Genomic DNA, 19122 nt, shown 5'->3' on the forward strand with positions numbered 1-19122 from the left:
TGAAGCTTTTAACTTCTTGGTCAAGAGACTAAACTCTAATAAACTATTGAACAAGCTCACAAAAACTGAGGGTTTTTTTTTTTTATGTGAGAAATTAAAACATTTTGATATGTTTTTAATTACAAAAATTACTCATTCTCTTGCTCACTCTCTTTTCTTTCACAGGTATGTACAGATGTGGCCCAACTTCAGTTCAAGCTGTTAAACATGGTCATGTTTGCTTCCAGTTTGATGCTCCTTTTGTCTTTGCTGAGGTACATACCTGAAAAAATTTACTATATTGAGTGACATCGGTGGGAATATAGGTGAGACAGAAAAAAGGGCTCCACTGCAATTTATGGACTGCAGTGTTCTATGCAGTGATCTGTGAATCATTCTCCTCTGTATGGCTTAGAGCTCTTCCATGTAGAAAATGCATTCTTTGGTGTAGAGAATGCGTAAACATGCTCCCCAGGTTTGAACTCATTTCTTTTGCCTATCCATATTTACACTGGTTGGTGTTCTGAAGCTGTAAATAGCATGTGCTATGTGGTATATGTAGCATGTGCCTAATTTTAAACATGGGATTTCAATGGGAGGAATTAGTAGGACTTTAAGTCAAGATATCGTTGTTTGGAGTCAGGCTTTCCTTCCACTCCCTCCCTCCTTCCTCTTAATTCAGTCCTTTTTTTATTTACTGTTATAGGTGAACAGTGATATTGTTTACTCAAGAAGAGAAAAAAATGGAGCCCAAGTGATTGAAAAAATTGACATGACCCATGTTGGGCAGTTGATTGTGACCAAGGAAATCGGGAGTGATGGAATGATGGACATCACTGAGGAGTACAAGTTCCAAGAAGGTAATCCAAGGTGGTGTGTAGACCTCACTGAGGTAGATTTACTGCAAACAATTCCTAACTGTGTGTTTACAGACTTCTGGCACTGAAGGAGCTCCACAAAAACTTCCAAAGTGAAACTCTGAATTCTGAAGTGCCCTCTTTATTTCTAACTCCACCCCCAAAACACTGCAGATTCACTGATAAGAACACAAGCTTTGTTTGCTGCTCAGAAATGGTTCAGACTGGGCGAACTATAGAGAAAACAGAGAATAGTCATGGAGTAACTTGAAGGATTCAGAACAGTTGTGGGATTTCTTTACACCTGTTTAAGCATTTCTTACTGATGTTTGAGACAAGAGGGACAGATGTTCATATAGAGTAAATAATTGTATCTCCATTAACAGCACTGAAACTATCAGGTATGTCTTGAACCTTTAAGAACAAATCACTTGGAAGCTGTGAAATTCTTCTGAAGTTTAACTTTATCACAGGAAACTTCAATATCCTTTTCATTTCAACCACCTTGTGGTAGTGCACCTATGTGACTGATGATTAGGCTAATACAGTACTCCTGTTTCTCTTTTAATATGATTTTTTTTTTCACTTCTAGGCTCAGATGAGGAGAGACTGGCTCTTGAGACTGCTGTGATGTATGGTGTTAAAAAGCAAGTTACCCAAGATACTGTGTATCATCCACAGACGGATGTTGACATGGACTTCCAAGTACAAAAGGCAATCCTTGGTAGTGACTTTAAAGTCACTATAACTTTCAAGAACAAAAGCCAGAACTTCTACAGTGCTACTGCATACTTTTCGGGAAATATAGTGTTTTATACAGGAGTCACGAAGAGTGAATTCAAGAATCGCACTTTCAATGTGACACTGGAACCCTCCGCATGTAAGACCGAGATACTTGTTTCCAAACCTGCTAGCATTTTTCCTTTGTGTCATTAACCATCAAAAAAGTTTCTGCTCATGGTAGACCAAGTTCTAGTAGTTTAGGGATAGGGTATCATTTCCATTCCTGGCCCTGCTACCAGTGTCATTCTTTAGACTTGTTTCTTCAGGCTGCTCCTCCCCGTATAATGCTTTTCCCACACCTGCATGTCTGGGAACTGTTAACTATTCTCATTTAGTACAAAAGAAAGAGAAGGCATGCACTTATTAAGCTTCAAGGTATCATCTTTCATAACTTCAAGTCTCCTTGCAGTAGCTCAGGAAGAGAAGAAAAAGTTCTGGTTCCACAGGTGCAATTTGCAGGGACAGAAAGGGGTGAATGTCTTGACTTTCTTGGAAGAACCTGACAAGGGAGAGGCTCAAAGCTGTTCTAGATGCACAGCTGGCTGGAGGACTGGGTAGTTCATGGTTTGTACTTTTACAGTGATCTAAAATGCTCCTCTGAAAGTAGAATGTGCTACTATCTACAGCAGAGACATTTGTGACATACGCACACATCATTAAGGTGAGCTTTACAGATGCAGCATTTGCTTTTTCTAGTGCCCTCTGAACTGTGTTGGGGAGATCTTTCCCCTCTCTTCTCATGAAAAAAGCAGTTCCTTGCAGCCTAGCATATATTGCTGAAGGCTGGATTTTGCGCTGTTCACAGTAGGGAAAGCGGATGTTCTTTTAGATATAACCAAGCTGTTTCCTACCATCCATGGCAGTCACTTTCAGAAGGCTTTTCAGAGTATGTGTCAGGGACTTGCTGGTGTCCAAGGTGCTATACAGCAGGCTGTTTGCAGAGCCCTGACTTCTCCCAGCAGCAGGTGACTGCCAAACACTTGTTTCTCTGACAAGGCTGGGCTTTTGGATCAGAGTCTGCATCTCAGCAAAATTGCTGAAAACATGCTTTTAAGGAGTTAAGATCTTCCCTCTTGGTTAAATCAGAGGATCCTCCACTTGAGTTCCCCACTGAGCAAGTGTGGAGCCAAGGTTTTGCCTTGTCGATATTGCTACAGGGCAAAAGCTCTCTCTGATAAGTACAGAGAGGGCTGCAGGACTTTGGGATCCCAGAGGATGTGTCCCCCATGTCCAACCGATTCAAGGTCACAGCCTCCCCAGCTGCTATCTGAGCTTTCTCACCTGTAATGAGGTGGCGCAAGATGAGGATTGTGAGCCAGCTGCTAGGAGAAGAAGCAGGGGGGTCTCCATGAGGAGCTGGGGACTCTCTGAGCTGTGAGTCCCCACAGGGATTTGGCTGTATGAGTGGCAGTGTATTGCAGCCCCCTCAGAGGTGCTTGATCTATCTCAGGGGCAGCTTTTTGCTTGTGTGAGCATACTCTGCTGAAGGTGTGATGGATGATAGGATACCTTTTTACGAACTCAAGCAGAATTTGTAAGCGTAGTTCATGGCAGGAAATATTTATATATACATATATGTCAGAAGGTAACAAAATATTACAATATAATAAAGATGTGCCAAAGGCATTCTTCCAGACCATGCTATTGAAAGAATGAAGAAAACTGAGTTTTCAAGCAGGGGCCAAATGCATGATTTTCAGAATAATGATTAAAGGAATTGTGTGGGTTGAAAACATCTTTGAGGATTTGAATAGCTTAAAACTTTTCATGCCTTCAAAGGTGCTCTCACATCTACTCCGTTATATTTAGTTTTCTCTATTTTTTGAAAGTCTGTAAGTCAGCTCAGTGTTGTGTCTCCCTTGGCTTTCCCAGGTGCACCAAGTGGTACTGGCAACTTGCCAGCACAGCTAATGCTATAGAAGCCTTTTTTATATATATTCTGTAGTGATTAATTTAAACAGAAAAGTTCTTCTTTCCTTCCACTGTTAAGTAAAATTCACATAGAATGCAACTATTTTTTTTTATTTATTTACTTTGCACAGATGAAGAATACCTTGCCTCAATTATAATTTATGATTTGGAGCATTATGGGAAGTTTTCTTACAAGAGATACAGACTGAGGGGAAGGGAAGCATAGCACATAAATTTACGACTGACCTGGTAAATCCAGGTCAGGTGATCACTATGGGAATGGCTTTGGAACCAAATCAAGGGAATGATTTAAATGTGAGTGGGTCGAAAGAGTGAAGAGGGGTGAATGGGATTACTCGATTGAGTCCAATTATCTAAGTGTGTACAGTGTGTATCACAAATACAATACAAATAATGGATAATAGCAATAATCATAGTTAACAGATGGGAGATCCTGATATGTTTACTATGGTTATAATGAATGTTTATTGAGGCAGGAGCTTCAGATCTATATGCTCTTCCTGGCCACTTAGTTAGCAAGTCTGCCTCAGCACATCACATTTCAACACCATTGTTGTGCTGGGAATTGCAGTTCAATATGGTTAAAATTAATGATTCCTTGCATCTCTACAATCTAGCCAAGGGGGACTTGTTCCTCCAATAATTATCATCAGGGACCACATGAAAGCTCTCTCAAGGGCATGCTGGAGACAGGAGAATCTGCTTGCTAAATTTTGGAGGAAGTAGGGCAGAGGGGATACCCAGCAGTGTAAGCCCTGCCCTTCCAGACAGTCAGCATGGATTCAACACCCTGAAAGGGCTCCTTCCGCAGCATCCCTAATGGCATCTCTCTGCAGGGATGTAAATGAGCAAATATTTACAAGTAAGATACTGAAAGGCTGGATTGGACACTCACGCACAATAGCTATTTATTGCCATCCTTACTTATTTTGTGATAGTGCCTAGAAACTTTAAATAACAACCTCGGGCCACCATGACAGGCCACCAGGACAGAGGATACACACAGACACAGCCCTTGCCCCAGAGAAGGGGGTGAGGTGAGGTGAGACTGTAAGGTGAAATAAAAAAGGTATTTTGGAAAAGTCATCCTTTGGTGCATGGGCACCTTTCTCAGGTCAGTCATGTAACTGCTGCCTGCAGAGGTAGTCATGAGGGAAGCAATAATTAGCCTTTAGATTGCTTCAAACACTTTTTTTTTTTTTTTGTTTCTCCCATCAGCTAGTACTTATGATGTTCTGATCAAATCAAGTGAGTACCTGGGTGAACTGCTGGACCAAGCCTCCTTTCATTTCTTTGTCACGGCGCGAATCAACGAAACTGGAAAGATTCTGGCTGTGCAGAAAGCTACCGTACTAGAAATTCCCATGCTGCATATCAAGGTACTTTGGGGACATAGTTGAGGGAACCCGGCCATGCTATGTGCAGACTGGCCTCTATGAAACTGCCGTGCTGACTTCTAGAACTGGTGTACATGTATGTGTTAGACCTTCCGTCTAATATGGAACTTATAAGTAGTGACCAGCTGAAGTGTGTGAGGGTGTGAATGTATCATATATATTGTACTGAGTATCCCGGCATTAAAAGACTGAGACTGAGGGCATCACCTCTAGTAGTGAGCTAAATGATCTCTATCAAGAAGGAGGGGGAAAGGTTTGAGAAAGCTGGAGAAACTTACAGGGTAAAAGAAATAATATCACTTAGGTTTTTGACTACTTAAAAAGTCTGTTTTATTTAAAGCACTACAGTGCAGAGACTTCTTGCTGAAAAATGAAGACACTACTCTTATGGTGGTTTTGCCTTGAAAGCTTCTACAGGCTTTGTGAAAAATACCTCCAGACCTGGACAAGCAACATCTGTCTGGGATGATGCTTTAAGGATGCTGCTTTGCTGCTCCTCAGTGAATGTGCTTTCAATGGACTTTCATGAAGGTCCAAGAAGGTTTGCAGGCAGTGGCATCATAACTGTGAAAATGTGAGAGTGTAATGAATCTGATAGCACAAAGGCCCTGTGTTGTATGGCAAAGTTTAAAAATTCAGCGCTAAGACTTGCACATCCGAATAAAATGCCTCACTTTTAGAAGTGCTGAGCCTTTGTCTGCTTTGAATGATGTCACTTGGATCTGCTTTTTTCAAAATGCTGAAAGAAAACCATGAGCACTTGTTTAAGAAAGCTTTATATAATCTTTTTCTAATGTAACCCGAGACCATGTTATAAAGAACACAGATCATGCTCTCAGTTGCATAGGTGGGGATTCAGGATGTTTGTGGAAGACAACTGGCTATCTGGTTTACCTGACACACATAATCCCTTTGGAGCATGAAAGACAATCACAGCGTGGTGGGAAGACAGGCCCAGCACCTCTGAGAGGTGCAAGCAGCACAACCCAGGGTTTCTATTTCGGAATTAAGATGCAGCCCTCTCTTGGGGAGCTCCGCATCCTGAACAGGTCATGCACTTCAGTGCCTGGAAAGGGGGAATGAATCGGGGGGAAAAAAACCCTAAAGCTGGTCTCTCCCTTAGCTGGGCACTCAGCTCCAGGATTGTGCAGGCAGATTTCCATTTTTTTTCTATGGAAATGAGGGCCTGCCTCATAATGAGCCACACAGCTTGAGAGAACTGTGCGGACAGGAAAAACGGCAGAAGCAAAGTCCATGGGCATCTAACAACTTTCTTCTGACAAGACTTTCCCTGCCCTGTGTTGTTTTGTTATACGCTCCAGTCCTTCTCCTTCCCTCTCCTTCCTTTCAAATTTAATCCCTCAGATTTCACTGTTGGCCATTTTATTATTTTCAGGTGGTGAATCTTCATCCTTTTCTTTGCTTTGCAGACTCAGGGCGAGACGGTAGCTGGTAGGGAAATGTTTGTGATTGTGGAATTCACCAATCCTCTGAATCAAACCCTGGAGAATGTCACGCTCCGCCTCGAGGGACCCGGCGTGCTGAGAACGATGAAAAAGGATTTCAGGTAGGAAAGGAAGCAGAACTAACCAAGAGGTCAGCCCCTTCTTGCTCACAGAGGGCAGCTGATGAAAGACACTTAACCAATGCAATGCTGAATAATTCAGACACTCTCTCCTGACTTTAAGATTCAATACATGTAGAAACTATAGGTCTCAACAGACTGAAGGAGTCAGACTGCCCCTCGCAATGCAAAGGGGGACTGAGAGCGCATTTCATCCATTCAGTATTGGTGTTGGAGAAAGGGGCAGTGGTCGCGAGTAGCTGCTAACACAACTGGAATTTTCTTTTTCACAGCATTACATCATTTTTACTGCTTGACAATAGCACTTATGAACTGCTATCATAGAAAGAAAATAGATTTATCCTGCACATGAACTGGTTGCTGGCATGTGCTTATTACATGCATATTAAGTCCCTTGCAGCTTTTCTAGAAGGGATTTTATCCACTCCTGTTAATCATGACTATGCAATACATTCAGATACCTCAAGTGAGCCTTGCAACTTTATACCAAGACACAAAGTTATTCGGGGCTTAGATAGTCTGTCTCTTTGAGTGTCTGATGCAGTGGTGTGAAAGCCCAGAGCTCCCTCTGGTAGTGCCGCTTCCCAGGGCTGCCCGGATACAGAGGAGCATGTAGGGAACAAGTTGATCCCATTCCCGAGGCAAAGGAAAGCCTTTCATTGGTCTTCGCTGTTCTAGGAATTGCACTCAGTGCTGGCATAGGGGTATCTGTGTGATAAGTGCTTACTTTTTTAGACTCTGTTTCCATTTAGAGTTCAGGTTATATGTGGTAAGCTGGATAGGACAGTCACTGCTGTGAGAAGAACTTGTAATAGAGACTCCCAAGGTTTAGTTGATGTGGACATGTATTGATGAGGCTGTTGCTATTCCAGCACTTGCACAGAGCTTGGTATTAGCCAGTTAGTTCCTGGATGTATAGCTGGGATCCTAGAAGATTTTGCAGCTGTTGCTGAGCCTTGGGCAGCTGATGTGATGTTATCTATCATTACTGTTGCTGATGGTTCCCGGGTGTGTGCAAAAGAAGTCTGAAAAATTGCCTGTGTTTCAGTAGCTGCATAAACTGTCAGCCAGTAAGGAGAGTCTGAGTCTGACTGCACCTGGGCCAGGGGAAAAAAAAAGAGGGACTCTGGAGGAGGGAGGAAAAAAAAAAAAAAAAAGGCTCCAGATTGGAGCCAGATAGCAAAATGACTGCGAAAGGGCATCACACCACATTTGCTTTGTGCATGTGACCTGTCACAGATGCTGCTGCACATGACTCAGCAAGATCCACACTCCCCACACAAGTGTCAGTGAAAGGCCTCTGTGCTGTGCAGCCCTGCCAGACTCCCTTGGTGTTCTGCAGCCTCCTTGTTCCAAAAGCTGCTGTCGATTCCTCTCTCCTTCAAGGGAGCAGGAGCTGTCAGGTGCATCAAAGGCATAGGAGCTACAGAGAAACATGACTCATGGAGCGGACGTCACTTTCCTTCAAGTCACCATGTTTCTCCCTTCACAGTAGTGCCCTTGGTGTGATTTAAAATGGAAATGGATCAGCTTAGTCATTTTAAGCTTTTTGACTTAACTTCTCTGAGAAGAATGAAGGCCGCAGGTTATACTTACAGAGGACAGAGCAGGGGGCAGCTGTAGTTTATTTAAATAAAAATCACATTTGCTTCTGTGAATTCAGAGTGATAAATGGCTTCTCTGTGCTGATGGCTCAGCATATTACGCAGAGCCATTCATCACTAAATTTTCTCCCAGGCAAATCAGATTAAGGTGGCTTTACTCCGTTTGCAAAAAGAGTTAAACCTATTCTAGGCTTTCCCCTCCTTCCATTGCTTCCCTATGCATTGGGAACTCTCACACATGGGATGTGTCTTCTACAATTGTTTTGGGGGATGAGACTTCAGAATTACCTGTATCTTTAAGGCAGCTTTTCAGCTTCACATGCATGACTCCACAAAACAGGCATGAGTGATCCAGCAGCTACAATATTATTCTGGGAATTAAGTGATTTGGAGGTTTCTGCCTTGACCATTCATAAGAGCTCTATGGTAATATTTAGTCATTAACTTGAGATAGATAAAGAGCATGACTTATGAAAAAGCTTTTGGCAGCCTTAATCCCTATCCAGATAATAGTCTTTGCATGGCACATGACAATTAACCAGGCAGTGATAGATATCATTAAAAGGATTTTAGCCAAGCATGCTCTCACACTAGCAGATAAGTCATTTTGGCTGTTCCTGCATTTCCAGCTAGGAATAGCAGTAGGACAGGAGAGAAATAGGAAAAGGTGGGTTTTAACACAGCTCTTTATCTTTCTACATGTACATACATGCCATCTGGAAAAGAGAAATAAATACACTGCTCTTTGTTACCTTGGGACACTATGAGTATGAAGTCCACAAACCTTCATTCCTAGGGAATCAGTCCCCAGATGCTTCAAAATGTAAACATCGCTGCACAGGAGACATACAATATCTTCCTCACTCTCCATACACATCATCCCTTGCAGATCATTCCCATAAACTCTAAATCTAAAAAAGTATTTAACATTGTGCAGCCATTGAAGTCATTGCTTTATCATGCTACCATTTTAGTGGACATTTGATCATGCAGGCCAGCTGAGGGGAACAGCATATCTCTCATTAAGAACAAAGATAAAAAGAAGAGGGCACTTGCTGGAAACAGTTTGCATACACTCATGCTAAAAGTCTGAGTCTCCTCTTGTTCTTTTCTAAAACAAGGTAGAAGCCCCAGGGTACCTGTGGCTGCATATGCAAAACACAGTGCAGTGCTATACAGAGATACCTAAGATGGGCGCTAAGGAGCTAGAATGTTGCTCCTTTTAGCAGGTTAAATCAGTCTGGCCAGACTTGCATTAAAACAATTACGCAGATGGGAGGAACCTAAACTGGATAATTTCTAGCTAATGAAAATTTCTCTGTCTTGTGGCAAATTGTGCTAAGCCTGGGCATTTGTTTCTGTGTTGACCCTAGTGGAGGACATGACATCTGAGAGCCAAATCCTATCAGATGAGAACTGGCAATAGTAACTAAAGTTTATAGTACCTTTGCTCACCAAATATTCAGGTGTTTGAAGATTACCATAACCATGTGATACTGACAAAAACACTTCATAATTCTCTTAAGGAGTGAGAGAAGAGATTCTTCTCTTAAAGAACATTCATTTTTATTTATGAATGCTCCTCACTGTGCTGCCTCCTCTGTTGGTTCCCTTCCTGACATGCCCCAAATGTGATCAATGAATCAATATCAGTCTTCAAAATCTGCACACAAAAGGTAATGAAAGCACTGAGAAAACACAGAAACCAAATACTTGAGGGTCTCTGTGTATTTTAATTATAGCAAAATTAGAAAATCATGAGCAGTGCAGTTTATACTATGTGTTATCAAGGATCATAGATTATGTAAAAAAGCAACTGCTAATAACAGTACTCCCAAAAATACTTTGGCTCATTTGCATGGGCATGAGAAACTAAACTCTGAAGTGGTCAGTGAGGAGATGTCCTGGTATTACAATTGTGGCAGGGTGGCTTAGGGTAGAAGGGGGCAGAGGGGCTCTGTTCCTCAACAGTACTGGCCCTGGCTGGCACTTCTGAGTAAGGACTTGCTTAACCATTTAGGGAATCGCCAGCAAGCTATGGGATAATACACTGGTAAAATGGAATTAAAAAGCAAAAAGATATGTTATCCATAAAGATCATCTTGAAAGTGATAGTGAGAGGAAGTGACAGGCAGCAGATTCATTTTAGAAATTTAAAATTAGCCTGGAGGAAAGTCTAGAAAAGGCTTTGACAGAGTCAGTTTTGCAAGGACTGGAGGATGGAGGGAATAATTTATAGTACACTTACCCGGATGACTGAAATATTAAAAAAAGAGAGAGAGAGAAAGAGAGAGATGTGTTATACTGTCCATCTTCAGTTTCTCCAGTTCTGGGCCAGGCCGATAACACTGGTTGATTGATAATAATATTGTTACTTTCATTTTTCCCTGCAGGCAAATCCCAGCAAGTTCTACTCTGACCTGGGAAGTAAAATGCACCCCAAAACGGCCAGGGTTACGGAAGTTGATTGCAAGCCTGAATTGTGATGCTTTGAGGCATGTGTATGGTGAGCTAAATGTCCAGATTCAGAAACTATGAACAAAGAGCTGAATTCGTTCTTTAATTAGCTGTGTTTCAAAATATCATTTTAGATAGAGAAAAAGAGAGAGAGATGTAGAAATTTCATTATTTTGACTATCCTCATGCCTAATAAAATGTGATAAAGAAAACTAACTGAAAACACTGGGAAGAGTTGGAAAATGCATCTGGATTGTGAACGATTCAAAATTAGATACAAGTAATTAAAGGCAATCCTAGGTCATGTTATTCCTACAGTTCATTTGTATTTATGGCCCTTTGCACTAGTGATGAGAGAATATGAAAGGCTCTGTTCACTAAAGTAGTCTGAACTTTAGTTTTAATTAAGGTCTGATATTTTACTGAAAAGTAAAAAAAAAAGAAGAAGAAACCAGTGTTATAAATTCTCAGAGTGAATTATACAACCTTACGGTAGATCGTTCAGGCTGCAATTAAAAACAGGTATTTCTAGCTTAAGGGACTGCTTTATCTTACAATGTTAGAATTTTTCAGTTCATAGAGAGCTCACTTTACTGTAAGCATCTCTCAAGATTTGTTATCACCAGAATATTCCCAGCTCTCTGTTCCCACTTGCCACTTCAATATGTTTTCTCTCTTGCTCTTTCATGTCTGTCTGCACCCACACATACTCCTTTATTTCATGCCTTCATCCCACCATATATGATGCAGTTAATATGCTGTTCCTCTCTTTTTCTTTATAAAACTCTAGAGTTTATCATGCCCCTGCTCAGAGGGCACCAAACTTGCATTTTCTGGTCACAGTCTGTTGTGGACTGGAGGTTAGTGGGGTTCTTCTGCTCCCTGTTCCACAACCTTAACAAATATCCTGCAGTGGTGCTCCCATTTAGGGGTTAAAACTAGATTTAACCACCTCAGAAAGTGCCCCTGGAATCACGGCTACTGCAAAATCAGGTTGTGGTATATGTGAACAACTGTCAGAAGGACAGAAGCTCAACTGGGTAGGGATAAAAACATGTACCCTGAGAATCAGAAACTCCGCAAGCTGGATCTGCTTCCTGTCTCGTGTGGAGCATATTTTTCTGTAAGATGCAAAGGTCTACCCAAGGCCTTGTTTGGCCCAGGGGTGTTCTGGAAAGGTTTCTATTAGTTCTCCAGATAGGTTCCTCCACTCTCCTGAGGCATGCACCCACTTACCTGGGGCATTTTTCATCTCTCCTGACATTCTTCCCAGGGTCTTTTTCTACATGAGGTAAACATGCATGTGTGACATTCACATGTCCAGCTGCAGTGATGGCCCACCAGCCATGGTGTGTGAGAGCATATCTCACAGTAACAAACAGCACAGGTGAGATAACTGTGCTTCCAAAGAAGCTGAAAAGAGCCTCATGCTCATTAAATGCTGCGACTTTACTGTGCAGCACACAGCCAAGTCATTCTGTGGTCTTTTTACTGTGAGAGCAAGGGTGATGGTTTGTCTTCTGCTCCCGTTTTTGCTGTGAACTGCCTCCTGAATAGCCTACAGCCAATTGTGTAATAAGCTAAGAATGGGGAGAAATGCAGGCTGCTCTTTAGCTCAAGTATGTGGAATAGAGATTTGCATCTCCTCCCAGTCTGAATGAGTAATCCTGGAGCCAAGAATATCAGGCAGTTTTTCTGTGGGTCTTTTACTTCAGGCATGGACACACACTGGTTTCATACAGCTTATGTGACCTATTAGAAATGGTAATAATAAAGTCTCACAAAGTCCTCTGAGAACAGGGTACTGAACAGCCTGTGCTGCACAATGAAAATCTCTGTTAAGTGCTTATGCAGTTCTACTGAAGTCTGTATCATCTAGTAAGATTATCCATATTTTGCTCTTGCATATAAACCTGCTTTCCATTCTGGATTTTTAGTAGTTACAGTGTAATAGGAATTTGAAATAAAGCTTATCTGGTTGCACTTATAACTTGTGGTCTGTGTTTGATCAATCACTACTGCATGGTAGCACTGTAGACAGTAGTTCCTGCATCTCTTATTGGAAGAGCTCATTAAAAAATTTGTTTCTGAGCCCAGCTGATAAAGTTGACTTTTGGGTGATGGGGAGATGACACAATCTCTATTAAAAATAAGAATAAAAATATTTCTGTTTTCAGTTCAATTATTTTAGCCTTTGTTTTTCTTTCTGTTTTAACAATTTACTACCTAATACACTGGAAAAAGTGGCAATTTCCAGAGCACATACCAGTGCCAGAGGAGAAAATCCACAGATTCCCCTGGGAATTGCTTTAACATGTTGGAGCCCATTAAGTGACCAGTATGTTCCTTGTGAGACCTTACCTGCATCTTGTACTCCTCTCAGCTAAGTATTTCAAAGCATTTAACAAACAGTTATTAAATTGAACAGTGCTCCCTGAGAGACAGAAAGTATTTTTGTACATAGTTTACAGAGGGGTAGGTTGAAGCAAAGGGAAATTCAGTGATGACTGTGAAGGAGGCCTGGGAATACAAACCAGGAATGTCAACAGCTCTCAGCATCATCTTTGAGCTTGCTCCACACGGACAGCTGCTTGCAGGAACCTAAGGACTAAAGAAGGATAGTCTCTAGGATCTCAACCACTCATTGGTGGTTGAATGTGCACGAAACAGGAGTAAAGTCTGGCTGAGCATGCTATGGGTGTTCTGATAGGACTATAGAAAGCTTTCGGTCAATAAGGTAAGACTGGGAAACCCAAATCTGAAGGATTTTTCAACCTGAAGAGAGCCAGCTTGAAGTTTACAATCTTCAGATGAGGATTTCTTTTGAGTGGGATGAATTTATGCCCTTACCCCAAACATTGCCCTGCCTCCACCCCCCTGGGATGGGGATGGGAGAGAAAAAAGTCCCAAATCAAATCCTTTCCTCCACAGATCTGCACTCTTGCAACTCAAAGAAGCCAAGTACAAACAGAAGTTTGCGTGTTCCTGAAGGCATGTGTTGTGTGTTACCAGTTTGCTACATCCAAGTTACAGAGTAGGTTGTTTGAATTCCTGCCAATTTGTCACGCTCAAAATCTTGTTACTGGCAAGGAAATGCAAGAAGAATTTTTTATCAGCCTAATTAAAATATTAATAGAGTAATGAAAAGGTTATTCCTGGCGCAGATGATGGAATTATATTCTTGTTTAGTTGTTACAATGATAGTAGTACTTATAGCCCAAATTATATACAAGTAAAATAGATGTACACAAACTTTTTAGTGTCTTTCCCTTTCTCTGCTCTTGTTTTTACCCTTTCATTGTCCCTCTGGATCCTAAGGCTGAGAGCTTCAATCTTGAGTTTGGGGCAGAGGTAAACAGCAAGCCATCTTCTGAGCCTCGTATTACTAGCTAATCATCAAGCCTATGACCTGTTACAAGTGACACATGCTTAGAAAGCTTTGAGCGCTTTGTGGAACAGGATCAGAGAACAGAGTATTGTCTTTTCTAATGACTGGTTCTGCCAGTGATAATTGCCTCAAAGTGAAGCTAACAATATATGCTGTGCCAAGCAAGTGGCCCTCTCCTGCCGTAGGGGACTTAATATGCCACCCTTTCTTGTGCATATCCTCTTCATCTTTGTCCTTGCCCTCAAAGACGAAAACTGCCAGGTACCAGCCTCTGAACTCTGGTGATGGTGCAACAGAGAGATGACCAGGTCAGATAGGGTGGACATAATGTCTGAGCTTGTTCAACACAAAATAACCCCAGTCTAAAAAGAGGAAAGTATAGAGTGAGTATTGATAGGAGAGAGACTACCTGAGATCTTGGAGCTGGTTTAGTAGATTGAACCAAGCAGGGACATGAAATGTACATTGGAGAAATGTCTGAAAAGCACCTGCAAGGGTAGACACTGTCAGAAAGAAGCTAGGAAGTTATGGCACACAGGAAAGCAGATTTTACTAAATGCATAAAGTCAAAGTTTAAAAGATTGAATTCAATATTGAAGAAGGAAAACTATTGCTGCATGTTAAAGAGAGAGAATATGACCAAATGAGACAAAATAAAGATTTCATGGCAAAAACAAAGAAGGTTGTAAGAGGGAAAGGCTAGAAGTCTAGACTAAGTATGCTATGCTCACTCTTCCCAAAGGCAGCAGATCTTAGGGGATGGTCAGATCTTATGGGATGATCAGCAGGTGGCTGGAATCCTGGGCAATGCAAGACAGTCAAGAGTCTGCACGTATAAAGTAAGGAGATCCAGGAAAGGCTGGGCAGTTTCTTTAAGACACCAGCAGCCTGCTCAAATATGGCTGTGTTCACCTGCCCTCCACAGTGCTAGGCTGGAAATGAAAGTGACCCTTGAGCATGAGAGGTGGGAAATGCCTGGTCCAGAGAAAACTACAGCAGCTAAGAGAGGTGCTGCATATGCAGGCTTCTTTCTTGTACTGTGGTGGCCTACTTATTTGACATAAATGTGAGAAAGGTGGGAGGAAGGCCTTCATTTAGCATAAAAACAGAATGATTGAAACCATAGGTTCTAGCTAGCTCAGTGACTTGTCTCAACAATGGTATCTATGGGTGCTTAGCAAAGATTTCAGGACAGGGAAAGGGAATGTAATACTTCCCTCTAATACCTCCCCAGGCTCCTGCCTGGGGACGATCTGATCCAGATATGATTTCTATTTGCTCTGGAATCCAGTTACATTATGTTAAACCTGGACCTAGCGCATGGCAGAAATGGATTCAGAACTTCAGAACTAGATTCAAAACTCCATATAGTCTCATTTTTATCCTTCTTCAAGTGTTTCAAGAAATCCCCTACTGTGTCATAGAACAGCCAGTGTAAGTACCCTTGAGAAAATCATGGATCAGCTTTCTAGAATAATTTGTTGATCAGAAGTAAGGCGTTAACATTTGAAAATCAACTGATTTTTCATCACTGTGCAAATTTGTAGTGTTCTGAGACACTACTAAAAATACTACCTGTATTTTGTCCTTCTTCAAAGTAGCATAACGGCTATGTGGTGCCTTTCAGGCTGTCTTATTTTTTTAAAAAAATCTCCTTTTGGAAACAGACTGCAGATAATGATTAAATGTTGCAAGAACTTCATAGAAGTGTATAGTCAAGCCTTCTTTCATGGAGTGAGGGGTAAATCACTCTGTATCTCATTTTAGTGCACTTAGGCCATGTTTGAATTAGTAAGGTTCAACAGAAGCAGATCAGTGGAGTGAAATGGCTGGAGCTCGGTATCAGTACTCAATACCCAATATCCACATTATATTCAGAGGGTTCATATCGGACTAGGTCCAGTCTGATCTGAATGGCTTTTAGCGCTTGGAGAGCCTTTGGTGTACTGGTGTTTCATCTCTTAAAGATGAAACTGAGCTGAAAAAGTTCATGCTCTAAAACTGTGTTGTGAACCAAAGCACTTGAAGCAGTAGTTTCAGAAGCACCATCCTGGTCTGACCCAGGTCACTGCTGTAGATGCACCCTGAGCTCTGTAAGCCTGCAGGGAAAACCCAGAGGTGTGAAGGGTGGTCAGGTGCTCAAGATCCAGGATAGCTGCACAACTAACATCCACTTGGATGTCACAGTCTGAGAAAGCATTGGCTTTTTTCCTATGCAGCTGTAGATGTATGTGTATAAAAATACTCAGGCTAGTACTGCTCATCTCTATAGGAAGAACAAATAAACTGTATTGCTGTAAGCAACAATCAAAATGCACCTTCAGAAGTAATAGTGTGAACTTTTAGCAATGCCACTAAAAGAAGAGGGGAATAAAAAGCTTTAGTCTGCTACAAGTCCTCTTGTTACTTATCAGCAGGAAAGCCTGTGCGTTCTACAGCACGGCACATGCTGACCCAGTTTGACCATTGAAAGTGTTTCCATACTAGTGATTTGTACTAAGATCCAGGTTTTGGGAAATCATGTCCTTCTAATCAAACATATCAACAGTGACGTAAACTAGCCCGAAATCCCATCTGCAGCTGTAAAAGCCTACACCACTATTTGCTTAAAATACCAGTAAGTTTGCTGTCCTCTATAAAGCAAACACCTTGAACTAATTTAGGAACTGTCATAAAGGTGATGTTGCAAAAGCCTCTGCTGTCTAAACAATTTAGTTTATACTAAGACGCTTTCATATATTGAGATAAGCTTTACACAGGGTCATTATAATTCCCAGTACAACATGCTAGTGAATTATTTTCTGCCTTTCAACTGATCTAAGTAAGGTAGCCGCAGGTTTTGCATTACCAAACAATACTTTGTGCTCCGATCAGCTACATCTGGAAGAATTTTTAACTAATAAACTCTACTCCCAAAGCTTTCATGACCTCATCAACATTACTGGCGCACAAGAAAAAAAAAAAGCCTTTGTGTTCAGAGACACTTTTAGCATGGGGAAAGTGTCATCATCAGACTGTAAATTGTCTTGCTTCCAACTGTGGTTACAACTGAAGGTGTGAAGATAGGCAAATGGAAAAAGCTATCTAAAAAAAAAAAAGCATCTGCACACTGTGGGGGAAAGACCTATAAGAAAGTAAAATAAATATTACGTGTGTGTTATTGTTGTCTTTCTAGCAATGCTGTGTTACACCATGATGCTGCTATAAGATATCAGTTGACAGGGAAAAAAAAACATTTGGTATCTCTAACTTTTGCCTTAGTCAGACTTTTATAACCTCACTGGACTAGCAGACCAGATAAAGACAGAACATTCGTCCTTGCAGTACCTCAGTTCGTTATTAGTACAGAGAAAAAGATAGCAGTTTCTTCTCTCTCCATCAGAATGTTTCCTGTAGATCTTTCCATCCCTATTGTATCTTTTCAGCATAGCCCTCAGGTCACTCCAATATTAGTCACTTTTTGCAGTGTTCGCTCTGGGGCAAGGCAGACTGTGCATGCAGGTGGGTGTCCTGAGTACTAATGCACCTCCATTTCCTTGCAACAGTTAAAACACTTTACAGTCATAGAATCACAGAATGGCTGAGGTTGGAAGGCACCTCTAGAGATCATCTAGTCCAACCCCCCTGCTCCAGCAGGGACACCTAGAGCACGTGGCACAGGGTGGCATCCAGGCGGGTTTGGAAAATCTCCAGAGAAGGAGACTCCACAACTTCTCTGGGACACTCTGTCAGAGTGAACAGAGTGAACCCTGCAAAACAGCCCTGCTTTTTTTCATGCTTTTTTTTTCTTTCCAGCCCCATGCTGCAGGGCCCTCTGCTCCACATGGGTATAGGGCAGTCCTCCTTAAGGAAGAGATTCTGCGTACTGCCTATTTGTCATAACCAATTCCTGACTGACACCATTTGCAGCCCATAAACCCAACCAAATCCCGCCATTACCACTTCATTTCTAAGCTCCCAAGAAAATAACTTGCATTGTGGGGTAGTCATTAACATGATTATCTTTTATATTCAGTGGTTTGAGTGTAGCATCCCATAGCGCACCAAATGTTGAAAATTCATGGATGTGATTTTAAGTATTAGCCATTCATTGTGAGAGAATTAATTACAAAAGGGAGGAGAGTGAAACAGAGGAGATGGTACCAAAAAACAATATAAAAACATCAACAGGCAAACTGCTTATGCCATTTCCTGACTTCTGTAATTTCTGTTACCAACTGGATCTTGGTTTCTTTACACTACCACTCAAAGACCAACCATTGGTTGAGTATCTCTGTCCTTGGAGCCAGAAAGGGATTTTATTTATGGATCAACCCTCCCCTACCTAGCAGGAACATCTCTGTTCTTTCCCTCTGCCCCATTTACTCCCTGCTTCTATCTCCAAAATGCTGTGATATTATGACATAGAACTGAAACGGAGAGAAATTTAGTCTTTCAGTCAAGCCTTCTGAAAATATCTAGGAAATAATCCAGCCTGGCACTTTTATTACTCTCCTTCATCAGAGCTGGAGTTCCCCTCTAAGGAGACTGTACTAGGCAGCTGCCAGGACAAAAGCTCTGACAACAGGAATTTATTGGATTTGGATTTCTGGAGATCAGTGTGAGAATTGCCTCAAATGGCTCTAAAGTCACTAGGGTTGCCCAGACACCTCTACAGGGAAATTTTCCTCTCCTGAGAAGGGTTGATTCAGGTAACCAAGAGTGTATTATTTGGAACAACTGCAAAAAGTCATTTCTAACCCTTCAAAATCAAACACAAATATTTCAAGAATGTTTTTTCTCTGCCCAAACAAGCTATTTGAGGGAGCATGGTCTCAAAAAGAAAACTGCTTCATTTTAGTTAATGTTTCTTTCACTTTCTGCAGAACCACTGTCATAACAATGACACAGGAGCAGAGCAGCAAAACTCATGGAAGGGTACTTGCTTTGCTTTCAAGCAGATCAGCTGCAAGCTCTTGGCCAGGTGCCCTTACTGATAGCTTGAGCACTTCAACGTGTTAGAACAGTGTGGACTTGTTCTGTCACATCTTCTGTATTGAACAGCAAATGGATATTCCCAGCCCTATAAGCAAGGACCAGGAAGAGAGGCAGCTCCTACTTTCAGAGCAAGTGAAACTTATACAAATAATGACAAGCACAC

General features: G+C 41.6%; 1 protein-coding gene across 1 annotated transcript in view; it reads left to right on the forward strand.

Moving 5' to 3' along the window:
• F13A1 (coagulation factor XIII A chain) overlaps nucleotides 1-11404 on the forward strand; it is a 53172-nt gene extending 41768 nt beyond the window's left edge. Inside the window, exons 10-15 of the mRNA XM_088521725.1 lie at nucleotides 166-254; nucleotides 686-839; nucleotides 1429-1716; nucleotides 4770-4930; nucleotides 6379-6515; nucleotides 10531-11404. Coding sequence (XP_088377851.1) covers nucleotides 166-254; nucleotides 686-839; nucleotides 1429-1716; nucleotides 4770-4930; nucleotides 6379-6515; nucleotides 10531-10675 — 974 coding nt within the window. The 3' untranslated portion in view covers nucleotides 10676-11404. The remainder of the gene's footprint in view (nucleotides 1-165; nucleotides 255-685; nucleotides 840-1428; nucleotides 1717-4769; nucleotides 4931-6378; nucleotides 6516-10530) is intronic.
• Nucleotides 11405-19122: the final 7718 nt, after the last annotated feature.

This window comes from Tinamus guttatus, unplaced genomic scaffold (genome assembly GCF_059628265.1).
Source record: "Tinamus guttatus ecotype Peru unplaced genomic scaffold, ASM5962826v1 Tinamus_guttatus_pri_ptg000131l, whole genome shotgun sequence".
Lineage (NCBI taxonomy): Eukaryota > Metazoa > Chordata > Aves > Tinamiformes > Tinamidae > Tinamus > Tinamus guttatus.